The sequence below is a fragment of the Tyto alba genome, unplaced genomic scaffold (assembly GCF_018691265.1).
Source record: "Tyto alba isolate M040663 unplaced genomic scaffold, T.alba_DEE_v4.0 Super-Scaffold_2, whole genome shotgun sequence".
NCBI lineage: Eukaryota > Metazoa > Chordata > Aves > Strigiformes > Tytonidae > Tyto > Tyto alba.
Genome location: NW_024881282.1, coordinates 83,301,336 through 83,326,498, shown reverse-complemented (window position 1 = coordinate 83,326,498; position 25,163 = coordinate 83,301,336). Strand labels below are relative to the sequence as shown.

General features: G+C 42.4%; 1 protein-coding gene across 6 annotated transcripts; it reads left to right on the top strand.

Annotated features, from left to right (window-relative positions):
- Positions 1–1,002: 1,002 nt before the first annotated feature.
- On the top strand, positions 1,003–20,928 carry OPTN (optineurin). 6 transcript variants are annotated; one of them, XM_042792795.1, is made up of 14 exons: positions 1,003–1,094; positions 1,959–2,138; positions 3,932–4,134; positions 6,747–6,908; positions 8,326–8,402; positions 10,546–10,680; positions 11,816–11,900; positions 15,318–15,433; positions 16,109–16,258; positions 17,301–17,394; positions 18,054–18,212; positions 18,917–19,047; positions 19,641–19,720; positions 19,959–20,928. In XM_042792795.1, exons 2-14 carry the CDS (start codon positions 1,973–1,975, stop codon positions 20,078–20,080), a joined length of 1,680 nt encoding a protein of 559 aa, XP_042648729.1. In that variant the 5' UTR covers positions 1,003–1,094; positions 1,959–1,972; the 3' UTR covers positions 20,081–20,928. The 6 variants fall into 6 exon arrangements, with proteins under 6 accessions (XP_042648729.1, XP_042648732.1, XP_042648728.1 ...); XM_042792798.1 differs by having other exon boundaries at positions 1,003–1,100; positions 10,549–10,680; XM_042792794.1 differs by having other exon boundaries at positions 1,003–1,100.
- Positions 20,929–25,163: the final 4,235 nt, after the last annotated feature.

Genomic DNA, 25,163 nt, shown 5'->3' with positions numbered 1-25,163 from the left:
GCATCCTGCTAAAGACAGTTACTAAGCACTGGGACTGTGCAGGATGAGCTGCCCCAACAAACTCCATCCCTGGGAACCAGGCATTTAAGGACTTCCCAGGCCAGACATTGCATCCAGCCACGCCATTTTGACAGTCATTAACGGGCTACAGGCCCACAGCGTGGCAAACACCATCCTAACCGATTTGATCCCGTGGCAACAATCACTAAAATGTCATTGCACCCTGTGCAAAAAGCTCTCCCTTTCGTCCACCTCACGCCTCCCATCTTTTCGGCCTCATGCAACAAGAAGCCTTTCCTAATCATCCCTCTTGACGCTCCCCTCTGCCCCACCATATCCGCTAGCCTTTCTTCTGCGGAGAGCCATGATTTTACCCCCTGACAGGTAGCGTGCTCCCCATACGACTAACGACCTTGCTTCTCTTTTGGGGGGATTTTGCTTCGGTTCCCGCTCGGCGGGCCGGCGCTGGGCCCCTCCGGGGTAGGAAGCGGGAGGGAGAGTGTGAGGGAAGGGCGGTGGCGGTGGGGATAGTGTGAGGGAAGGGCCATGGCGGCGGGGTGGGAGGGGTAGTGTGAGGGAAGGGTGCTGGCGGTGGGGATAGTGTGAGGGAAGGGCCATGGCGGCGGGGCGGGAGGGGTAGTGTGAGGGAAGGGTGGTGGCGGTGGGGCGGGAGGGATAGTGTGAGAGAAGGGCGGTGGCGATAGTGTGAGGGAAGGGCCATGGCGGCGGGGTGGGAGGGGTAGTGTGAGGGAAGGGTGCTGGCGGTGGGGATAGTGTGAGGGAAGGGCCATGGCGGCGGGGCGGGAGGGGTAGTGTGAGGGAAGGGCCATGGCGGCGGGGCGGGAGGGGTAGTATGATGGAAGGGCCATGGCGGCGGGGATAGTGTGAGGGAAGGGCCATGGCGGCGGGGCGGGAGGGGTAGTGTGAGGGAAGGGCGGTGGCGGTGGGGCGGGAGGTGGCAGCCGGAGAGAGGCCGGTGGGCGGGAAGCGCGGAGCTTGGAAAGTCCCCGCGGAGGAGGAGAAGGAAGAGGAGGCGGGGACGGGCAGTCAGCTGAGCTGGGTCGCTGCCTCCGCCGCCATGGGCGTGCCGTGAGGTGGGGGTGAGTGGGGAGACGCTCGGCGGCGGGGGCCGCCCCTGAGGCGAGGCCGGCGCGGAGGGGGTGAGGGGGAGGACGGCTGGGCGGCGGGGGCAGCGGTGGTCCGTTTCCCTCGCGGTTCGCCGTGGGCGGGCTCGCCCGGTGACTCGGCGGATCCGGGGTGGGCCTGCGGTGGAGGGCGGGCTGCGCCGGGGAAGGGCGAGGAGGGGAAACGCCGGCTCCCGGAGGCCGGCCCGGGGGTGGGGGGGGAACGGTGGGGCCGTGACGGAGCAAGGGCGGGGCGCGGGGGCTTCAGACTTCCGCGGTACCGCGGTGGAGGAGGGGGGAAAAAAAAAAAAAAAAAAAAAAAAAAAAAAAAGCGGCGAGAAAACGAAAATGAAAGTTAAAACTCAGCGGAAATGGCAGCTCGGCGTGAAACGCAGCGTCGGGGCGCGCTGAGGCCGAGCGGGGCGGCGGGAGGCGGCGGCGCCGCGGGCCCTGTCAGGGCCGGGCTCCCCGGGGCGGGAGCTGCCGGCCGCCCAAAATACTGCCTGGCTGCGCACGCCTGGGCGAGGGAAAGAGGGGAGGGTGGGCGAGAGAGGGGTTCTTGTTTCCTTCCTGGAGAAAGGGGGTCCCGAGGAAGGGTAAGTTAGCCCGAGAGGAGTCTCGGGATTCAGCTGCTTTATTCATGCAGCCCTAGGAGGGGTTAATGGGGAATGGAGACTCTGGTGTAGTGTGGTCTGAGGGATTGGAGGGTGCCTGCGTGTTATGGCAAGACGTGTGGCTTTCTTATTAAAATGAAGCTATGATTATTTTTTTATTATTATTTATAAACATTTATCAGGCAAGGAATTGAGAGTTTTCTCTTTGCAAACCTTGTAGTAGACGCTTCAGAGATGTCCAGCAAGTTGAAGAGTCGTCCTGCTGAAAATGGAGAGCATCTCAGGAGTAAAATGGAAAACGGAACAGACAGTATGGCAGACCCTGCCCTTAGTACCTACACCCCAGAAGAGATGGTACAACAGATGAAAGAACTAATTACTGAGAACAATGAGTTAAAAGGTGATGTACATGTGAACTGGTCTTGAAATGCAAAAGCCCTGAATCTCTTCCATAGTGTTTTTTGTCCTATGAATATGAATTCTGTGCATATTTGCACTTGCTGGTTAACATTTTATACCTGGGTAGCATTTGCTGTATGAGAGACTCTGCAAGTGGCAAGGCCAATTCGATAGTACACATCAAATTGCATCAGTATGGAAGATTAGGTGAAGAACAGCCCAATGTATGGGTGTCTTATTTGCTTTAGAATTATGCATATAAGCAGTATGACACAGTGTGTTTTAGGAGGTGAGGTGAAAGATCTCTTGCTATGATTTTCTCTTTGCTCCTCAACCTCTAAATGCTTTTTTGGTTTGTGTTTTAGGACTGTTGAGCAGCTCCATTACAGACAGATAAACATTTTGCCATGGCTGTATCAGGAGGGGCGGGTACTGCACAGTGCCCAGAACAGTTTGGGTTAGGATGCTGTCTGAAAAGAGCTGCATGCTATCGGGCACAGAGGGGAATTGGAGCAGGCTGTCCTGCATTGTGTGTAATGATGACTTCAAAAGGAAGTGGTGTCCATGGCAGTGTCTGTCTGGGAGAAGTTGATATGTTTCCCTGAAAATGCCTAATAATTTGAGCCTTTCAGGTGGGATAGATTTGGGTTTGGATCCCAGGAGTTTATGTGTCAGATACTAGTTTTTCTAATAAATTGATAGAGCAAATCCCAAGGGATCTGGGAACCTTCTGTGTAAGAGATAAAGGTACCTCACTGTTTATATGGCAGCAGAGTGAAGCCACGTATCTTGTGTGTTGTGATTTTACACTAGTGTTTAAATTCTGCCTGAATCATTTTTGGACCTGGTCCAAGTTCTCTGCCTTGAAGTCTCATAGTTATCTGGCAGGGAAGTTGTTTCTAGAAGTACCTCTGGTATTTTGCTAAAAGGTCTTATATCATATAAGATAATGTTTTGGGACCATATTTACAGCTGCTGTAACTCATACCTTGCAGAATCATTCTCCAGAGCTTCATTTATTTACATAACCTGAAGGATTTGTTGGCAGGACGTAATGGAAATTACTGGAAATTACAATATATAAAAGATTTTCAAGCAACTGGCTTTGAGTCTGCTGCTTTAAAAAAAGCAAGTCTGAAATACTTTCACTGACTCTTCTTAAAAATCTTGTAAGCATTTTCTGTAATAAAACTGACGTTACATACTGACTTTGTTGCATATGCAGGGCTTCCCAGACAGGGGGAACTGACTTTGCTGTAAGTTGGCAGTTATATTTTTTAAATTCTTTCAATCTAATCTTAACCAAGTGTTCAAGTAGAGCATCGTTGGGCATATTTGAAACATTTTATTTGATAGCATCTGTTTTCATGCAGTAATTTGCTGGTCTAGGATGTCTGTTTTCCCTGCCAAGTCTCAGTAGTTTCAGAATCTCAGTTCGGTAGCTTATTTGATGATGTAGATCATGTAGATAACACATGCAACAAGGTACCAAGTACCTTTTGCGAACAATACTTCTTGTTTGTACTTCTCAGTTTAGGAATAAGTCAAGAAGTGAGAGAGTTTGGACATGTGATTTCAGCAGTGCATTTACCACTATTTATTGTAGTGCTAACGGACTATAATAAGTTTAGTTCTGGTTTGGTGTTTAAGGTACGTGAGAAGGAGGTTTGCATTTCATACCCAATTACCGCTAAACCATTTGATACTGAAGAATGCTGAGCTCAGTGTAGTGGAAATCTGCTGTTTCATTGACAGACTATTAATATGAATCAATGTCTTATCTCTGTCGTTTAGAAGCCATGAAGTTGCATAACCAAGCTATGAAGGACCGATATGAGGAACTTTCCATCTGGCGAGAGAAGCAGAAAGAAGAAAGAGAATTTTATGAGCTAAAGTTTAAGGAGGCTAAGCAGTGCTTGCTAGCCAAGTGCATAGAAAATGAACAGCTACAGCAACAAATTCAAAGCTTAAAGGAAAATGAAGAAGGAGCTGAAATGGTAAATAAGGAATTAGTTGGATTTACATGATTTTGAACTGAAAGTCTGGAGCATTCATGTCCGTTCAGCACACTGGGAGGTTTGGAGATTTTTTTAATATCTCCGTTTTTATCCTTATGCTCTAACAAGAGGTCTTGGCCTGACTTTATTTTATAAAGCGAGTCTTTTCAAAGTGTAGTAATTATGCCACACCTGAGATAATTTACATTTTAATTAACAATAACAATTAACATTCTTGACATAAGAAATAAATAAACATTTCTTGCTAACTTTTCATACTTTATTTTGTTTGCTGTTGGGTATCTCTTGACTTTTTCCCTCCCTTTGCTCGTTAGATTATCTCGTTCTCATGATCGTTTAATTGTTTTTGTGTTTCCAGGGAGAAGTTGACAGATGAGAAACAAACAAAAAAAAAAAGACCAGCTATCTCTTTTTATTATATTCTCCTCTCCTGAAAGCTCTTTTGTGAGGTCAGATTAGATCTGTATTTCTGCTGCCCAGTTTGAGTCTGACTGAGCTTCCTCCCTCTGTCTTACCTTTTGGCTCTGTAACACATTATTTCTGACGTTGCAGATGATTGCTTAGTAGCCAGACAACATTTTGCAGATAGTAGTGAAGACATCTGTGGACAAAGCCTGTTAAAACAAAACCTGCTTTGTATCCCACATGATCATGTGAAGAGGTGTTTAAGGAGAAGTTTCATGCAAAGCCAAACTGATGCATCCTGGTATGGGGTACATGCAGAACCTGTGTGGATGCTCTGTTGCTTGGTGAGGGATGAGTGTATTAGCCTTTTTCTCAACAGAGACACTAGTAGACTTGAATTTCCTCTCCTGACTGCCTGTTTTATGGAACTCTGTACGAAATTTTTGAGCATGTAAATCGGAATTGGCCAATGAGTTCAGAAATTACAAGGGGGAAGAAAATAATGTATAAATAGTGTTATTTTGTAAGTATTACTTACACAGTCTTTACAGGCTAAAAGTTGTGTTTCAGGATTGTCAAAGAAACTCAGAATTTCATAAATGTGGAATAGTTTTTAAGGGGTAGTAGAGGATTTATTCTGCCTCTACCTGTTTTAGAACTTCTTGTACTTTGAATACTTAAAGTATGTTATTGACAGTGAGATCCAACCTGCTTGAGTAATCCAACATCCAGAAAAGGGAAAATAAATCTCTCTTATCTCATTCTAAGACCTTCACAGAGTAAGCCCTGGTTCTTCTGTGATTCTTTGCAGTTTTATCAGCCAGTGGTAACTGTAATTTAAACAGAAACATTTTCATTTGTGATTATGATTTTCAGGCTCATTGTCATTTAAGCCAAAATTACTTTCTCTCTTAAATGACTTAGTTCTTCTTCAATTCTTTTTTATTTTTATTTTTTTACTGTTTAGAAACCACATGAAAAAATTTAAAATTTAAAAATGAGAATTTAATTTAAAATTAGTATAATGTCTCTCACCTCTGTGTTTTGTTATTAACCGAGATAGTCTGTAATCCATTGCTACCATTAATGACATCTCTGTTTCACTCAAATCACGGATATATCGTGTTGCCTCCTTTAGTGATAAACCGGCATTCATAGGAGGGTTTCGCTCAAAACCGTCCCTCTGTTAGCACAGGTTGCTGTACAGCTCTCTTCTTCACTGGAGCTGACTCTCATTGCATCCTCTTAGAGCATAAGCACAAAATCAGAGACAGCAGCCAGTCAGGTGGGGAGGGTGGTACTGTGCAGTGAGAGATACTGTCAGCATAGCCAGATTTTGGAAATGTGGCATGAATGATAGATTAGAATATAATTCAGACTCCAGGCATTGTCCAGAATTTACATTTATTATGGTGTAATAAAGACATTACTGGGAGGTGGAAGGCACATATTACAAAATAAGGAAGAAACAAACTCACAGAGAAAGTTTCGTAATGGTGAGAGGCATTTAAAGAAGAGAAAAAAAATGAGGCTTCCTGGTTATGTAGAGGCTTAAGAAAGGGTTTTGAGGATCCTGGGGAAAGGGAAGATGGTGGAAGGTGAAGGATACAGTCATGACTAGAAGGAGAGATTAAGTCTGGGGAGAATCTCTGAGGAACAGAGGTTTTGTGGAAGGGACATGGGATTTTGTGTGAGGGTAAGGGATACAGGGATATAGGGGATGGGGTGTGAGAAGCTGTATGGTAGGGAAAGGCTGAAAGTGGGGTGTATGGAAAAGCTCTCAGCCCACTGGTCTTTTCTCCCTAAAATTTTAGGTAGATTTGGGAAAAGAGGAATAAGGATATGGCTGAAAAAATACAGTAATTCTGTATGTTGGCTGAGACCATATGTGGTAATGAGAGGTATGGATGAAGGCAAAGATTTACATCTTAATTATCTGTGCATTCAGAGAACCAGGTCCATGTTTACCGGAAGCATAACGCTCATCATTGGATTAACTTGATTTCACAGTTTGGACTCTTGCTGTCTAGTGGAGCAAAGCATCTTTTAAGGATCTCTACACTGGTTTTTTTTCCAGGTAAACCTAAACAAAGAAGGGATGCAGGACACTGTTTTTACATTCAGGCTCTGTGTTCCTTGTGTGGTATTTCATTTTGGTTGGCTAACGCAGGGTTTGTTTATCCCAGGAGGGCTGCATGACTCCCGAGAAGGAAGCGAGGCAGCTGAAATCCCAGGTGCAGCGGCTCCAGGCTGAGAAGGCAGATCTACTAGCCATCATTTCAGAACTGCAGGTCAAGCTGAACATCTCCTCAGCAGAGGATTATTCTTTTGTGGAGATTGGGATGAACGTAAGTGAAGGGAATAAAAAGAACACAATCACCTGTGGCCAGAAACTTTGGTTCTAGATCGGTCCTTTTTTTTTTTGGCAAACTGAATTTTCTTCTTGTACCAGGCTAAATGATGAGGAAGCTGGGTCTGTGTGATATTATGGTGACAGTGTTTATTTGATGACATTCTACAGTGGGGAGCACCCTGTCTTCCCTTTAGTAGAAAGGGTGAATCTATCTCATGTCAATGAAAAGCCTTTATGCCTCTGAGAGGGAACAGTAACCTGCCAGCAACAGCAGTAACACAAGATACAGGCACAGTGGATTTGGGGGAAGAGTTGCATGGTTGGACTCGATCTTAAAGGTCTTCTCCAACGTAAATGTTTCTCTGATTCTATGGTCTTTTAGATTACCTGACACAGAGCACTTGTGTGTTACAAGATGTAGTGGTGAAGGACTTGGAATTTATTTTTGTCCTTCCACTTTCATGCTCAAAGTAAATTAATTTCATAGGTTGCCTCCATCGCACTAAGAATGTTCTCCAGTAAAAGCAACATGGTCCAGCAGATGACTTTGGTCTAATTAAAAATGTTAAGTGTCTTAGTTGGAGTTCCTGGGAACATTGGTACTATGTTTTGTTAAGGGGCAACACCTATGCATAGAGGGGGGCATTTTCTTTTGAGAATAGGGCTCACTTTCTACTGACAGATATGTTGAGATGCAGGCAAAAAACCCTATGTGCAAAGCTGTAGAGTGTTCCCAGAGGCACAAAAAATCTACTTTTTCTACCGTTCTTGTGTCTGAAAAATCTTCACAGGCAAAATGTAAAATGTAAAAATGTGGATCTCTACTATCCCTGTAATAGCAGATCCCTCTCTGGAAAGTACAAGTGCAACAAGAAATTAAGAGCATTTAATTAAAAGTTGTTTGGTGTTATTAAAGAAAACTTCAGACTGCAGGAAACCTAAGGATGCATTTTCTTTTTTTTTTGTTGAAGATATTCCTTTGGGCTACAAAGATCAGGGAGTGAGTTTGAGTTTTGTAGTGGGAAAGAAGAGTGGCTCTTTTGGGAGACAGGAGAATGGCTTTTAGGCTTATATTTAAAGTCACCTGCAGTGATGTTGGCTGATGCTGTGTGGTGTCTGGTCATCTTTATAGGGGAGAGTGGCCATGGAAGTTGCTGTTGAAAGGAGAAGGCCAAATCTCATTGTTGTTCCTCTTCTCTGATCAGTTCAGAAGAGATACAGAGAAAGGCATGTGAAGTATTTAAGTGAAGAATTTCCAAACATGAAACCGATCTGTAGGAGTTTTATGTTTGTTTTATTTTTATTGACATAATAATAGTTTTCCCTGGTTTTCTTCCATCCTTAACTCAAGTTAATAAAAATATGTCCTGCTTAGTCCCAATACCAAGCTGATAGTGTTTTTTCTTTCCTAGGAAGGAGAAGTAAACAGAACTGCAAAGGAACATCAAGAGAATAGTGGTAAAATGACCAGTAACGTTGCTGTTTACACGTACGTAGGTTGTTCTGTGATGTGTGTGATTCAGACTTCTGCAATGTGTTTTGTTTTCAGTGTGAGGGAACTTTTTTCTGAGGAATGCAGTAAAAAATCCTGGTTTTCTGTGGCCTTGCATCCCTCCGTTGCAGTAGTTCTCCCTCTCTACCATGTCAGAAAGACCCTCAGCTCTGGTATTTTTCTGTCCAATTTGCACTAGCTGACAAGAGGGAATGCATATTCTGGCTACTTGGCCAAGCATTTATACGTACATGGTGACTTGCCAAATTTTCAGGCTTTTAAGGGAGGCCAAACAGAAAAGATAAAGATCAAGGCTGCAGGGGCTCCCTCTCTTCTGGTCCTTGGAGACCATCTAATAGAGTATCTGCCATCTACCCAGTCAGAATGATGTTGGTAAGAATCAGAGGTCTTGCAGTCTATCAGATCTGAACCTGTCTGTTCTGTTTGTGTGTAGCTGTTATAGTGTATTTTGGTGGGGTAGATGGACAGTGCAATTATGTAGTTCTTATTTTTCAGGTTACTAGGCTTAAGATACCAACATTCAGTTTAGGTTACTTCTCAAAATTTGATCTTTACATCAGCTCTAGGGCACAAGGGACTTTCTCGCCCCTAGCTGAACCTTTACTCCTCAAGGACATAGACAGCTGATACTATTAAACTTTCCATTTTGGATACTGCCCAACTTAGCAGCTAGATGGTTGTGGCTGAACTTTCTTATTTGCTTTGTCACCTTTGGTTTTGGAAGGAAAGGATATAGAAAATGCTAAGGGCTTAGCAGGCCAGAAAGCTGTTTCTCCATGTACAAGTTTTCCCTTAAAGCCCTGTCACTCGCTACGTCACTGCAAGGGAGAACAGTCTTCTAGTGTAATGATGTAGAAAAATTGTCTCTACGCATGCAGTTAAGAAGTTCAAGGGGTGGAAAAAAAAAAAAGTTATGGTCATAAATGAAACTCAGACAGCTGCTGACCACAGACCAGTCTGCAAGTATTCAGCTTGTCGTTAGTGGTGGCTTGTGAGAACATTGATTACAAGAAGACATTCTGTCTGGGACTTGCTTACCTTTTGCTGAGTATCTGGGCCATACCTATGAGAAGAGAGGGTTTATGTACCTCTTAAAATATTTTCTGTGTCACCACGTGTCTTTGTCCAGCATTGAAACTTTAGACCGGTGCTGTTAATGGGTTCAGAGAAATGTGATACGCTCAGGATGGGTTTATTTCTGTAAGAGTAGAACTGTGCACTAAAAATCCCCTGATAAAAGTTACTTACCTAAAATATCCTGTCTGAATGCTGTCTTTGGGGTATTGAGTTTTGCTCACCAGAGTTCTAGCTCTCAGGAGCACATAGAGGTGCTTGCTTTGCTTTCTGTTCTGAACTACAAAAGCAAAGTTTTAAATACGTGCTGGTTTAGAGCTGAGGTTCTGAAATGTACCGTGATATAACCTGCCTATCTTACCATATAGTTAGGGGATTTTTACTTTCTGTCTAGATGGACATAAAAATGGAGGGAATGGAATATAGTATTTTATTACCAGGAAATTAACTTACCTTATTTTTTATATAGTTTTGTATTTGTTTTGGTTCACTATTACAGTTGCATAATGAGATTTTGAAAAGACCTATAGAATATGAGGGAGGTGAAATACTGAAGAGATTTTTTCTGAAAGAGAAAGCAATTTCTGGTGACCATTTTTAATGGAACATTCCATCTATTCCTGGGGCAAGTCTCTGTCCTGAGGCAGAGATAAGAAATGTTGCATGTTTCATTGGAAAAAAATGTTACTTTGGGAACAGGCAGGAGCACTTTACAGAAGGGGCTACAAAGTAGCTTAGAATAAATTCACTGGGTTTTGTACTGTCTTGACTGCTTTTCTTTTCTTTGCTTAAGTACTAAATTGTTCCCTCAGCTTGACAGGGACTGAGCACTACACAAAGCAAGGACTGCATTTGCATGCGTGAGGACTGTGGCTAGCGGCTTGTGGGCAGGTCTTGGTTCTTGGGAATGAGCCCTTTGTTCAGAATGTTGGTTTTTCGAACCATGTGAAACAGGGGCTGCTCAGATTGTGTCCCAGAACTAGGGATAAGGGAGTGCTCTGGTAAAGTCATAGCTGTTATCATTTACCTCTGGTTTGGTTTGAAGCAGGAGCAAATCTGCAGATGAATCGAAGAATTTGGAGTCTGAGGAGTTAACTGTGAGCCAGCTGCTTTGCTGCCTTAGAAATGAAACTCAGAAGAGGGAAAAACTTGAGAAGGAGCTGCAGGATCACAAAGAGAGGTATGAAGCAGGTGCACTGTAACATTTGGAGCTGTTCTCTTTCTGGGCTGCTGCAGTTACCAGGTCTGTGACTGATCAGAGACAAGCTGAAATATCACTGTGACCTGGATGGAAAATTTGCCAAGCACTTGTTAGCAATAGCTTATTTTTATGGTAGTCCTTATAGGGAAAAACCACAGATTCTCTTCCGTGGGCAAAAGAATTTCCATGTTTTATTATTTCCTATGGCATCACAGATCAAGACAAATTACCCACTTCCTCTTGGGTTTGAACTTTCCCAGGGTTATGTCAGAATTATATGATGACTAGTTGAGGATGTTCTCTCCACTCACTCCTCCATAGTTATTTGTTTTTGTATGAATCATCTGCGTATGAGGCCTTAAGCAAATCACTATATATAAAACAGGAGCTACAGTCCTTGTCGTGATATTGGCAGGCTACATTTAGCAACGTGTGAGCTTGGAAAAACTCCTCAGAAATGTCTAAAATAAGTTTAATTCCAAACTTGTCTAAGAAAGAGTTTTTCCAGTGAGACCTACATGAGGGTCCATCTCAGCTCAGTTATGTTGGTGTAAATCCACATGACTGTTCAGGTGTGGAAAGTTGCCTAGTCAGTAGCTGTTCCAAATCCCCACTTTGCAGAGACAGAGTAAGACTTCCTGGACATTATCTACTATGAAAGGTTGGTGTCACAGTAGTTGCTTCTGTGTGGTCTTCTAGAAGAGGCAATGAGCCATAGCCAAATGATTATTAGAAATCTCAGCCTCTGAAAATTTCAAGGCAAAATGGAGGCAATATTAATTACTGGATTCAGTGAACAGACTGACCCATTTCCAAAGGGTCAGCAGTTTTGGACTGTACCAAAGATCAATCACTGTGGACTGAATGTCAGTCCTTCACTGTACCTGCAGACTTACACATCTATTTTAATTAAATATACATGCTGGGTATCCTGTGTTTTTCAGGAACCCCCATGCTTGTGCAGGCTTTCCTGCATGTCTGTGCTTACACTTCTGCGTCTCTTTTGTGGCTGTGATGTTAGAGAGTATATCACTTGCATGAAGTCCTTGAATAGTCACAACCTCACTTTAAATATAGGCCAAATCCATTATTATTGGCTCCTTCTGTTTTCCAGACTGTCAAAGCTGGAGAAGGAAACCAGCAACTGCCTGGAGAGTGGGACACAAACTGAACAGGAAGAAGAGGAGAGTTCAGAGGCTGTAAGTACCTGTCCTCCTGAGCTGAGATTTAAGAACACACCGCTTATTTGTTGAGGCCAATAACCTCAGGGCCAAGATTTACACTTGCAGTCAGGGTGCAAGGGGCAGTAATCCTGCACAGGGTATGGAAGTGAATTTTGAACTCTCCAATCCATATCTTAGAGGTGGTTGCAAATCACAGCAGCCACCAAAAAGGGATAAGATTGGTGGACAAGAATTAGAGATGTGCAGGTATACCTTGTTGCCCCGGCCATGCCCACTAAACAGGGAGAGATGCAGTCATTTCTGGCTCCAGAAAGTCTTCTAGACTGGGTGAATTTTCTCACTGCTGGCTGGGTCAGCTTTTGGATCAGAATCCAATGACAGCATACTGTAAAACAGACTTTAAATGTGGAGGTCATATGGTGTTTTTTTCCATGGTTTTGGTGGGACGTATTACAATGGTGGGGCATAACTATCTTGGATTGAGACACAGTTCCAGGCAAACTCAGTCCTGATGTTTTCAATTAAGGGTTTGAATGAATGTTGGGATTGAGATTCAGCTCCAGACTCAGACACCTAAATTGATGTGCCTACAGTTGTAAGCCTTTCTGTGAAGCAAGCATGTTAACTTCCGTAGCAGTAGAGATCCATTTGGGTTCAGTGCAACTGCATAATAAAGGCAACTAGGAGTGCCTGTATGTAAGGTAGTGTGGGTTATCTGAGGTGCTGCATGGGGCTAGCAAATATGTTATGGGACCTGCTGGAGACCTGTGCCCTTCCGAAGGCCAGGAAAAGTATTTTAGGGCAGGGCTGGCTTCATTAAATAAGACCAGTTTGTGAGGAGGCCAAGCAATGTCTTTTCTAGGGAAAGCAGGTGATGTCTCAGTTAATTCTTTCCAGTGTTTTTATCTTGACATTGCCTGGGTTACAGCTTGAGCCAGATGCTCCTCATCTAAGTGCTGATATTGAGGTCAGCTTAGTTATATGCTTGTGATGGCAGTTGTTTCCATTTATTGGAAATGATGGCAGTTGTTTCCGCTGACTGGAGGACTCTTGTCAACGGAGCTCACATTATCTCCCCCTCTTGTAAAATGTAGACCTTTAATGAAACAATGTGGGGGTGCAGTGTGGACCGTTTTTGAGGGCTCTGCATTTGAAGACATCCTGGGAGAGAAGGAAAAGTTTTTCAAACCTGCTTTGGCTCTGTTTAGAAAGTGAGGAGAGGCTGGGGAAGAAGAGGCTGGAGCACATCCTCTGCCAAACAGCAGCAGGACACTAACCTCAGCCAGGTCTCCTGAGATGAGTCAAAGCACCACTGGAGTTACTGCTCTGCCTTCCCTGGGAGGCTGCTTGCAAGCTTCCCAGAAGCAGAGATCTAGGAGGCTGTGATTTAGGTGTTGCTCCTTTCCTAGGCAGGGTAAGAAATGGGTGTTGGGAGAGACAGTCTATACTGTCTGATGGGATTTTTTTGAGTTGGGTTAGCCTTTTCTTTCAGCAATACCATTAGACTTGCTTTCCAGAAGCATGGATTGATTGTGTTACAATTAAGTAAAATACTTGAGTTACAATGACTTTAACCAGGGACCAAGAATTCACAGTCCAGCTTTATTAGAAGTCAGACTCCTGCCAGTGATACATGGTTTCATTTGTTGACACATTTTCTGTTAAGGCAATTTCTACTGTTGTCTAGTTTTCTGCAAATTGAAATACCATCACATTACAAAAATCAGTGCTTTCATCTGTGAGTGTGATTGGATTATCTATATTGCTGCATAAAATAATTTTGTGGCTTGTTTTGCAGCTATGATGGTATAAGAACAATCTTTTTGCTTCTGAGACAGAAAAATCATAGTATAATGTGCTTTGTGAGCATTAACACCCTTATGTTCAGTCCCTTTTGCTTGGTATGACTGGTGAATGGTATTAGCTTGGGCAGCTTGTGGAGGGTGTCCTCAGCAACATCTGTCAGAGGACGATTGTGTTCTGCCTGCCTCTCAGTCGTGCTGGCTGTGTTCCACACTTCTCCGACATGAAAGCTGGAAGGGTTCACAGGTCATCAATGGATGAACAACTTCTATTGCTGCAGTTGTCAGGGGGAGTGATGGACTTTCCCTGTTAGAAAACTGGAGCTTTTCTTCAAGGAAGCAGGACAGTGGCATGCTCTTGATACACCCAATATCTTTTTAGCCTCAGCCACCCAGCTCATTACCATGCTGGACTGGAGATTTACCATGCATTTGATGAGATAAGACATTATCAGTGAAAATTATGGTACTAGGGACAATTAAACTGGTGTGTAATGGTGAGATGTTTCTTTAGGAAAGCTCCAGGATGTACCTCCAGAGACTACAAACCAGCAGGAGTTAAAGGTTTCACATCTTCCAGAGCGTGGGTATATATTTTGAATTGAAACTCTGAGGTGTCCTTTGTGTCTTGGGTTGGAGGAGAGCCCACCTGCTATTTCTTTCCTCCTCTTGTTTTTTGCCTATCTTTAGGATCCTTCAGTGATCTTCCTGTGGTCTGAAGGCCAAATGAAAGGGCCAGAAACTTGCAATAAAACTGATTACATTTTTACTAGAAATCATCTTGGTTTGCAAAGTTGATTCGTGAATGCATGGTAACGGAGTTACCATCTGAGGCTGTATTTTCTTCCTCAAAAAGTCAAGAACTGAAGTCTTCTAGACCCATGGTTCTCATGCATATGGTGTGAGAGAGGCTGGTATGTGTAGGGAGAGTGCCAGTTGGCTAAAAGGGTTTTATTTGTAGTCAGAATAAATTACAATGCATAAAAACTTCTGTGTTCTCTGCTTTCTGCCCAAAACAAGAATGGAGGAAACTAAAATGGAAGGGATAATGACAGTGGAGGATATAACTGGGAGGAGAAAGTCTAAGGTTTCAGTCTGCCTCATCTACTTCTTTACTTCCAAAGTGCTGCCTCTGATCTATAACTGCTGTCACACCTCTTTCTAAAGAGCACACTGATGCTGGCAGACTGGAAGCCTACCTAGGGATAAATCATTTATGTTTCTTTGACAGACTATAACTATTGCTTAGATGAGTGGCAGTAATCACTAAGTCTGTCTGCTTTTCTCATGTGTTTTAAATTGTGAACTGTTAAGAAATAAAATGGAGATATGTTTCCCATCTGCATGAGGTGTATTCTAGCCAACGTTGGAAAGTCAGTAATAGCATTGTCTTTGAGTCATCTGGATTTTATGTGTTAAGTCAAAATAGGGTTTTGCCGTATTTAGAAATAATTGGTAATTGTGAAGCCTTGTGGATGTGGCCTTACTACCGAGTGTAGAGTGTAACGGTGCATACTGACTTATGCTGTTTTCTCTAGAGGAGTGATGCATCCTGCTTAGAACCCGTAGCCTGCAGCTTTGCTAACTTGTATTGTCCATATGTAATATTTCCTTATTTTTTCTCTAAAAGGTTGGCAGTGAAGTAGAAACCCTGAATTTGCAAGTTTGTGCTCTGTTTAAAGAGCTTCAGGAAGCCCATGAGAAGTTAAAAGAAGCAGAATTGATTCAGAAGAAGCTTCAAGAAAAGTAAGGTTCAGAAGAACATAAGTTCTGCCTTGACGTCCAGTATATATTTGTATGACAACTCCCACCTTGGGAAACTCACCAGCTCTACAAATATCAACTAAAATATCTGTTTCCTAGAAATGCTATAAGAGATTGCTTCTTCTTTGCAAGTGGAGATGAAAGTAAAGAAATACAGTAATTGTCAGAAAATCTGAGCTGCCAACTTAGTTCTACAAATAGAAGCCCAGTACATTGAATTTTAAGATTTGGGTTTTAACCCTTCCTGATGTAAAGGCAAATCTTTCCTGTTTTCTGCTTCACCTAATCAATCCCTGTTCTAGTCTTAGGGAAAGAAGCCAAGGGGCCTGGTTATGACCCCTTCCACATGAATTGTCGGTGCTTCTGAAGACCAATTCTGTAGGTTATAAAAAGTGGTTACAAGACCCTCACTTGAGTTGCTTAGTTTTCTGTCAAATTCCAGTTTTTTGAGATTCATAATAGTAAGAAAGTAAATATTGGTTTCAGTAGGTTTGTTTTCTGATGGTTGTGTTTAGATTCATTTTTTGTCTTTGTTCCTCATCAAAATAAGCCTTTAAAGTGAACCACATTAAGATTCTTTTTGTAATATGCCTAGTGTGACAAATCCATCAGGAAAAGGTGAACAGGAGAGATCAACTTTTGTTCCTTGTCTGTCAGGTGCCAAGTACTGGAAAGGAAAAGCTCGGCTGCTGCATCAGAATTGGAGGAGAAGCAGCAGCTAATATACACCGTCAAGAAGCTGGAACTTCAGGTGGAAAGCATGCAGGCAGAGGTCAAGCTGGAACAAGCCAAGACACATGAAGAAAAGTGAGTGTGACTTGGTTTTATATTCCAGAGAGGTATTGTCAGTGAGGAAGGGAAGTCCAAGGGAACCTGGCCAAAGGAGAATTGAATCTGAAATACTAGTTTTGTGTTCTGCACCCTTTGAAACCATGTTATGTTTGTAGAGTCTGAACCAGACACCTGCATTCACTTCAGCATCTATGTTACTTTGAATCCAGAGTCTCCCCATTAGGCCCAAACTGTATTCTTTTATCTGCTGAACCTCTCACTTAGGAAAATGTGAGCTATAAGCTGTCACTTTTATCTTCTTTTTGTTGTGAAGTCAAAGGTGGAGTAGAGTCAGGTGTAACATGCAAGGAAGCAGAAAAGTGACATCCGCTGTCCCACTGACTAGCAGGGGTAAATGCATCCCCATCTTGAAGGGCAGGGGCAAGTCAGGTGGTGACAATGATGGGAAAGTGACATTAATGAAGAGGTCTGTGGTCCCAACCATACATTTACAACTAGGAGAGGTAAGTGTGCAGTAACACTGAGGCAAAGAGACTCACTGATAGCTCTGGCTTCACACTCTGTTTCATGTGCAGTCCATGTAAGGAGTGTGAAAATATCAGTCCAGGCTGTACGGAGGCTGAACTTCCCAAAGGACTTGTCTTCAGCTGCTAGAGAAGCTGATCGTTATCTTTGGAGTCTGTGTCTGGTTCTTCTCCTGATGAATTCTTCTCTTGAAGTCTGAGTCAAGACTTGGATGTCTTCCTAAGAGAGGTGTTACATTTTGAACAGAATTTGGGAGCTTGGTATAAAAATATTGCGTGATAGATTCTTCAATATGAAATGCAGACGATCAGCGAGGACATTCGTTTGGACTCAGTCCATGGATAGAGCAGTGCAGCACACAACTCATTGGAAGAGAGATGTTGAGACATGGAGCATGATTTTTTTTTCTCATCAGTAATGTAGATTCATTTGCAAGGACCTGGTGGTGGCCTTTTTCTAAATTCTAACAGATTATTTAGATTTCAAAGAATTAAGTGTTTTAAACATTCACCTCTCTTCTTGTCATAAACAGGGCAAGATATAGTAGCTTGCAGGATGCATATAGCAAACTCCTTCCTGAACTCACTGAAGCAATGAAAAGAATTGATGAAATGAAACTCAAAGAGGTAAACTCATCACAAAAAGAAATCATAATTAATATGGGGGAAGTGGGAATGGTGGGAGAATGTATCTAGGAACAAATTTAGGCAGGAAACAATTGTCATCCCTTCTACATAACATAGCGTGCAATGTAGCAGCACTGATCTGAGAAACACAGAGCCTGTGCTGGCAGTTATAGAAAACTATCCACGCATTAGTACTTCCATGGTGTTTTCTAGATAAGGTCTAATCTGCAGTGCAGTGTGGAGTCCAGTCCTTAGAGATGAGTGATATGCAAAGGCATTTAGGTGTTCTGCAGCATAATTTGTAAATGTGGGAAGGTAGACCTCTAAACGTTTTTGTAATCTTAAATAGCCTGCCACAGTGAAGTCTTGTTCATAACTGAGGCTCCGTGGAAGTGCCAGATTCTTCTGTATAATTTTGGAAAGTGGGAAAACATCCTTTGCAGTGCCCACTAGGGAGTTCTCTTTTAACTTGATATAATGTAGTTTGAAAGCTCAAAACTAATCTTTAAAATATCAATCACCACTGCTGTCTTAGTCCAAATTCCTTTGATGACCAAAATTGGAAGCTTTTCCAAGGGCAGGAAGATTAAGGAGCAAACTTTCACTTCAAACAGGGTCGTATTCTGAGTTCATCTCATAATGTTAGTTCTTCCTTGCAGCTGGACAGAGTGGATAAAGCTGTGGTGGAACAACTGAATGCAAAGGTGGAGTTGGCAGAACAAGCCCTTGCTGCGAAGCAGCTCCAGATAGATGAAATGAAGCAGATAATTGCTAAGCAAGAGGAGGATCTTGAAACCATGGCTGTGCTCCGTGCTCAGGTATCAGCTCTTCTGCAGAAATTGGCTAGTTCCCCAACCCAGTGTTCAGAAACCAGGAGGAGGTATTTAATGGCTCACTCTGGAGTACTGAATACGTTTCCTCAATTCCAAAGCATAATTCCCTTACTCGGCCCGCCTTGCAGATCCCTGCAGAGCCTTTACCACCATATCCTACAGTTCTGTAGGAGGAACTGTGTATGCTGGAGTCTGGCACAACAAACAAAAGTTGGGAATAGATGCATTTGTGTATTTAAAGCCACTGTCTTAAGAATCACTGCATATGTTTTAAGGAATGATTTACTCAAACCAGCATGTGTAAACAGTGACTAAAAAGGGTCTGCCTCACATTTAAGGCACAGAACTGGCATCTTGGCCTGGTTCCACAGTCTGTGCCACAGATTTGTCTGTGTCATTGGTCAGGTCACCTCCTCGCTGCTAGTTTGCGCCTCATTTCTACCTCTGTACAGCAGAGGGCAATAGTGCTGTCCCACATAAGACACTTGGAAGTGTCTCATACAGAATCCAGAAGCTACTGAGTCTTCTTCACCCTGTAAGTAGTGCAGGTCTTTGCTTTGCAGTGTGTAAGTGCTGCAGGAGTGTTTTGAGTAGATGCAGGCTATGATATCGATTTGCTATTTTGGCATATATGACTACAGTTCAGTCTAAGTTACAAAATTCTTAGCATTTTTAATTTCTCTGATCAGATGGAGGTTTATTGTTCTGATTTCCATGCTGAGAGGGCAGCAAGAGAGAAGATCCATGAGGAGAAGGAGCAGTTGGCTGTCCAGCTGGCATACCTGCTAAAAGAGCAGCAAAACCTTGAAGATCTTGGCCGGTGAGAATAGACTTGGGCTGAGCTGCATTTGGACTGTCTTGTTACCCCGTGTGCTGGAGTTGACCAACATTGTCTTGCTAGCATCTCAGTAGAAAGGCTAACAACTTTGCAGACATTTATTTCTTAGTTAATTTGAATTTTAAAAGAGAAAAAAAAAAAAAGAATTGGCTGACTTCTCATTTTAATTTTGTGATAGAACCTCCGTAAGATGTGTTAGTTCTTACTTGGGTGCCTTAGCAAGTTTTCACTTTGGATGATTCATGCTCGGTAAATTCTCCCTGCTGATTCATGTGAGTTTCTTGTGGAGTTTTCCAGAGGAGTGTGCCCCAGATCCCTAGGTGAGTTGCTGCCCAAGTCCTACTGGTGTCAGTTGTATGACCTTGATTTCAGCAGGACCCTGGCACGATCTCACAAAGCAGCAGTATGTCTAGGTCCTGTTTCTGAGCAGCAGTTGTGAACTAAATGCATGACCAGTTGACATGATTTACTTGCAAATCCTCTGATTTATTTTAAATCCTCTTACCTTTTCTGGAGACAAAGGGAAGACACATTTTGCCGAGTCTTTTATCATAGCCCTTATTTATTCTCCGCAGAAACTCTTTGGCAGAGATGCAGAATCGCCACGGAGCCAGGGCACCAGATCGGGAACACTCCCCTCGCCTCGTCCAAAGAGGTACCGTAAGCCACCTCTCCAGCTCCTGGGGCCAGGCCCTGCTGTGCTCAGTTTAAAACAGCTTTGCTTGGCTGCAAGCAGCTCCTCAGCTCCCCTGTGGCTATGCTGGCAACTGGGTAGCTGCAGAGAGTGTGATTCTCTGGCTGTTAGGAGCAAGCCAGTTCTCTTTCAACCACTCCACAAAGAGTGGAAAAAACACGTAATATAACAGGTAATCATTTATCTTCTCTGCTTGCAGGAACTGGTAGTCAAGACTGGCCAGAGCAACGGAATATCTCAATGTATTCATGTCCCAAATGTGAAGAAATTCTACCTGATTTGGACACACTGCAGATTCACGTTATGGACTGCATTAATTGAATGACATCCTCCAATTCTTCATTTTCTGGAATTTCACCTGCCAAACACCTTTTTTTGTTTTGTTTTCTGCCTGCTTCAGTAACGTTCAACTCTACATCTCATGAAGGAGGTTTTCGGGGTTTTTCTCAATAATTCAGTGGAAAAAGGGTAAAACTCCTACCCTGCCCTGCACTCGCTAATCTTGTTTTAATCTGCTTTAGGAAAATAATTTTTATAAGTTAACAACATGGATGCATTAAAGAACTCCCAGTGTGCCTGCTGCTATGAAATCTTAAATGAACATTCCCCTGATGTGCTCTGCTGTTATGGCTGGCATGCAGAACGAGGCTGAGTCACTGAAGTCAGAAGAGAGATGGGATATATGCTGATCAATTAAAAGTACTGTGAGCCGGTAAATACTTCATCTCTCTCATACTATATATCAGGAAACTAGTTCATGAAAAAAGCTGTTAGAGAAGCTTTCAGCAAAATGGAGTAGTGCTGTATTCATCAAGTATTTGAAATGAACCCTGCTCTTTCTCCAGATGGCAGTTTTATTGCTGCCCTTGTGACCATACTAATCTGATGTTAAATTTTTGATGGCTTATGTAATTTATTGCTTTAGCCAGATGTGGGTAAGGTTTAAAACAGGTCATCTAGGTCTGATACATGTAGCTCCTGGTGTACCCAAGTCACTTGGTTTTATAGAGCTGTTCATTTTTAAAGTGTTGTCTTGATTCTTCTTTATTATAATAAATTGAACCTGTACAGTATTGTGCTAGAAAACACTGAGATGGATGTAACCTAATTTAAAAAGAGGAGTATAATGGATTTTCACATCTCAAAATAAATCTATTGCAAGTATGAAATTATGCCTGTAAATACTTTGGAGGATGAAACAGGATTGCAAATCCCTATGGCTGAAAAGCTGCTGTATAAGGAACTGTAGTGTATTAGTTCTGTTCTTGCCCTCACTGGTGTGTTTATCTCAACAAAAAAACAGTTCTTAAGTTGCCATTGCATAAGGGAGGAAAATGCACAACTCTTACCAACGTATGAGCCAGCATGAACAACAGGAGACAACTTAAGCAAAATGCTGGGATCCAGGCAAATGAGAAGTTTCATGTCTTTTGCAAATAGCTAACATTTACAGTGTTGGAAACCGGCAGGAAAGGGAAGTGAGAGATTCATGAAAACCTTCAGCCAAAATGATGTTTCATTACGGCATCATCTTCCTGCTGAAGATAATAAATAAAGTGTTGGTGACTTTGGCACTGCCCAGTCGTAAAGAAGCCTCCAAGTGCTTTTGGATTGATCTACCATCCTTGGTGCAGGGAAAGATTTATTTTTTTTCCTTCCTCTGTTTAAAACTGAATTTCTGGAAGCAAATATGCCAGGACTCGTTACAATGCAGAAGTTAAATCTCTGCCATCTTGTTCTGTGGTGGGCCCATTAGGCTGAGGGCCACCAGCAGCATTTGTTTGTGCACAGTCCACTTCATTCTGATTTCCAGAATTGTGAGCTGTGTGTTCAGAAGGAGCAGAATGCAATGATCACACACTCTGAATATGGAAGTTGAACATTATATTTTTAATATCACTTTATTATTTCTTGGCTCACCCTTCCACTTCAAAGTTGACATTATAATAAGCCTGAATGTTTCCTGATTTGATATTATGGTGCAGTGGTCTCAGAGGTGTTGGGCTGCCAGAGTTGGGAAGCCTGAATCCTCTTTCTTATATAGGCAGTGTGATCTGTAGATAAAGTGCAGGAGAAACTGCATTTATAACTAAAGCATCTGTACTAGAGTAGGTTTATGTAAAGGGCAAAACTATAACAAAATGCAATTGTAATTAGTTTTTGCTTGTACTACTGTACTGGCTTTAACAAAAGACTGGGTGCTCTGATCCCCAAACCTTAATCTAACCATGGGGTGTGCTTATCTGAGGGACTCTTCAGTTAAAAAGTTGTTCAGAATAAAGGCAAGCAGGCAGGAATTTGTGTCAGGATTTTAGGTAATTACTTATTCCTAATGCAGAAAGAAACAAGCAGAAGGGAAAAGGTGCGGGAAATGTCTTTTGTAGAGACAGTCACCTAAAATCCCTCTGAGGGACTCTGTGGACCACAAGCTTCCTCCAGAACTAGTGTGAGTAGAAGTGATTGATTTCCTTCATGTACCCAGCTTCAATGGGATAGCGCAACAGTCATCACAAACTGCTACTACTTCGCAGTCCAATCAAAATACTAGCTTTTCAGCATTAGTCTAATAAAATGGTTAAAAAGTTTATTTAATAAAAAGGACATGAATTCTACTCGGAACATACTAAATCAGGGTAAAAGACCATTGCAGCATTAATTATTCACTAGGTGAGCCTCAACAATTCCAAAGTGGGAATTTCTGAACAGAAAACAGCTATGATGACAGTATTTACTGTGCCCCATTGCAGGAGTTATGGGAAGTAGCATTAGATTTAGTAAATCGGGTGAGGGACAAAGGAGGCTGGGTGGAGCAAGATGAGTTCAGGACTTAACAGATCTCCATCAATACCATCTTTTCTTCATTTGAAAAATACAACTACTTCCGTATCCGTTATCCAGATAATTGCATAATACAATTCAGTCAGAATATATATTGAAAGGTCTTAAATACTAGTACAAATTATGATATGACTACAAGTAGCAATGGTTTTAGTTCTAAAATCTGGGGTTTCTCAGTTTCCACTTACACCAGAAATGGAGAAAGCAATTGTCACTGCTGAGCTACAAAAGCATAGTCCCTTCCCCACAAGCACTACACTAGGGAGGTAAGACCCTGTGTTCAAACACGTCTCCTCACACATCTGACACCCTCACTGGAATGTTGTGTATGTGAAGGAGTCGTTTGCTCACCCTCCTCGTTATGGCTTAAGAGCTGTGTCATCTGTCCGTAAAAAATACAAGACTGTTCTATGACCAAGAGCAACTGGTCCTTGGCCTCTATTGCTGACTAACTTCATGGAAGGGTTTCACTTCCAGAAACACTAGATTCTGATTTTAAGAGAGATTAGCTAAAAGAAGCATCCATTTTTGTCATTGCTTGTTCTCTCTCCACTGTGCTCATGGGGTCTTTGAGTAGATCCTAGGTCAGTGCTTTGACTGGTGAGGAGAAAGGACATATTCATGCACCTGGAAAAGGGGTTCTGCTTTGGGGATGGTTGTTCTAGCATCATGGGGTACACGGAAAATTCCACTGGGCCCCCAGCTTCAGCCAAGGTCATGCAGACCATTCTCAAGGAAAAGAAGTCAAGCTGTGGTGCAAAGCCCGAGCGCTACTGCTGTCCATCAGTGACAGCTAGTGGAGAACAGCACAGCCTTTCAGGTACGGGGGCAGGAATGCTTTTCTTCTAAATGAAGGTAAGGATTGGGTCACGTGTGGCTGATCAACGTGCTTCTGTACTCTGAAATTCTGACCGTTAAAAGGATGGTACAACCTGTGAGAGAGGTGCTCATGCAGCAAAATATATGTATATATCTTATGTCATCTTGTGATGATGAGCTAAGGAGTATGGAACAACTGTAGGAGTCTTAGGGATGCTAGATACCACAACTGAATGGGCAGAGTTCTAGAAGATATTCTGTACTTGTACGTGACCAATTCTCCTGTCAACCTACTTCCATAAATAAGTTCTTCTCCAAATTGTCCTGTGGACGAAGATCCAAATCACAGAGGAGGAAATACTGAACAGATCAATAGCAGAATTAGAAATAAAAAGTTCAGTGACTCAACATTTTATTGATATTTTGCTTCAAACATGAAACAAAAACTAGTCTAGAGCTGATTAATAGGAAAAAAAGGCCTCAGTAGAATAAGATTTATATTTCACTCTCAGCAGATGAATATTCTTAAAATATACACAAGAAAAATACCTGTAGATGTTTCCTGGGACAAAGAAAATCTTCCTTCAGTGTATTTTTCATGTCATCCTGTCAGTGAATTCTCAGCGAACAATACCAGGAGAAACAATCCCATTTTGTCCTTGTAGTTGAAGTGAGGAGTTGCTTTGATTTTGCTGGTTGTCACTGTTGTTTTAATTATCTCTTGTAGACTCTGGATTCTTCTTTTCTGTTAGCTATAGCTCATGTTCTCACACAACTTCACCCATAATTTCAGGTAACGCAAGAGGTGACTGAAATTTGTTGTGAAGAGGTATTCATCAGCTTAGTTGCAACCTTCTTCATCAATGAGAAGTACTCCCAGCAGATGGAATCTCTTATTGGCTTTTAATTGGTTCTTTGCAATGGTAGGATTTATGGACTTTTTTCCCTGAATCCAATTTTATTACAGAACCTTTGTGATAGTTATGGATTCTGCAACGATCAAAATCTGATGGAAACATTACTAGGCCAAAATCAAATTAATAGCATGATAATAGAGCTGATTTCATCTGAGGAGCATTAACCTTAATGAAAACACAGAAAATCAATGTGAAAGGCCAACGGAGGAATTACATATGCATCTGTCAAGTCAAAATTAATCATTTTAAGAGGTTTCAGAAAGAGAGGGGATCTTAGCACAGGAATACTAACAGGAAGACATGGGCACACAATACACTGAAACTTGCTCATGCAACAGGAAGAATTATTTTTCTATTGTTTTCATCATAAACTGCAGTCCAGAGGACAGATGAGCTATCATGACAGGAAGCCACAGCCAGCAGATGCTCATTAGCACAGGTTTAAGAGTACATCCCCTTTGTTTTCCCTTAAAGATAAAATGCATTTGTGTTTTAAAGTGACTAGATGCTACATGTCCATGAAGTACTACTTGTTTGCATACGTCTGTTTTTAACAAAAGACATTCTTGGTGTAGCAGCGTGCCTTGTGATCAGTACCCTGACTCGATATGGAATGGGAGCCAGAAGCATTTCATTCCACTTCAGGTTGAAAATCCAGACTGGGAAAGGGCCAAAACAGTTCTGTGGAGTGGGTTTGAGATTAGTGGCAAGCAGCAAGCTATCTCTGGATTTCCAAACTTCAAGTCACATGAGCAAGCAAGCCATCACTACTCCAGTCAGATGGAGAGTAGGGGGACTTGGTGATGCTCTGTGATTAGCATGGGTCACAC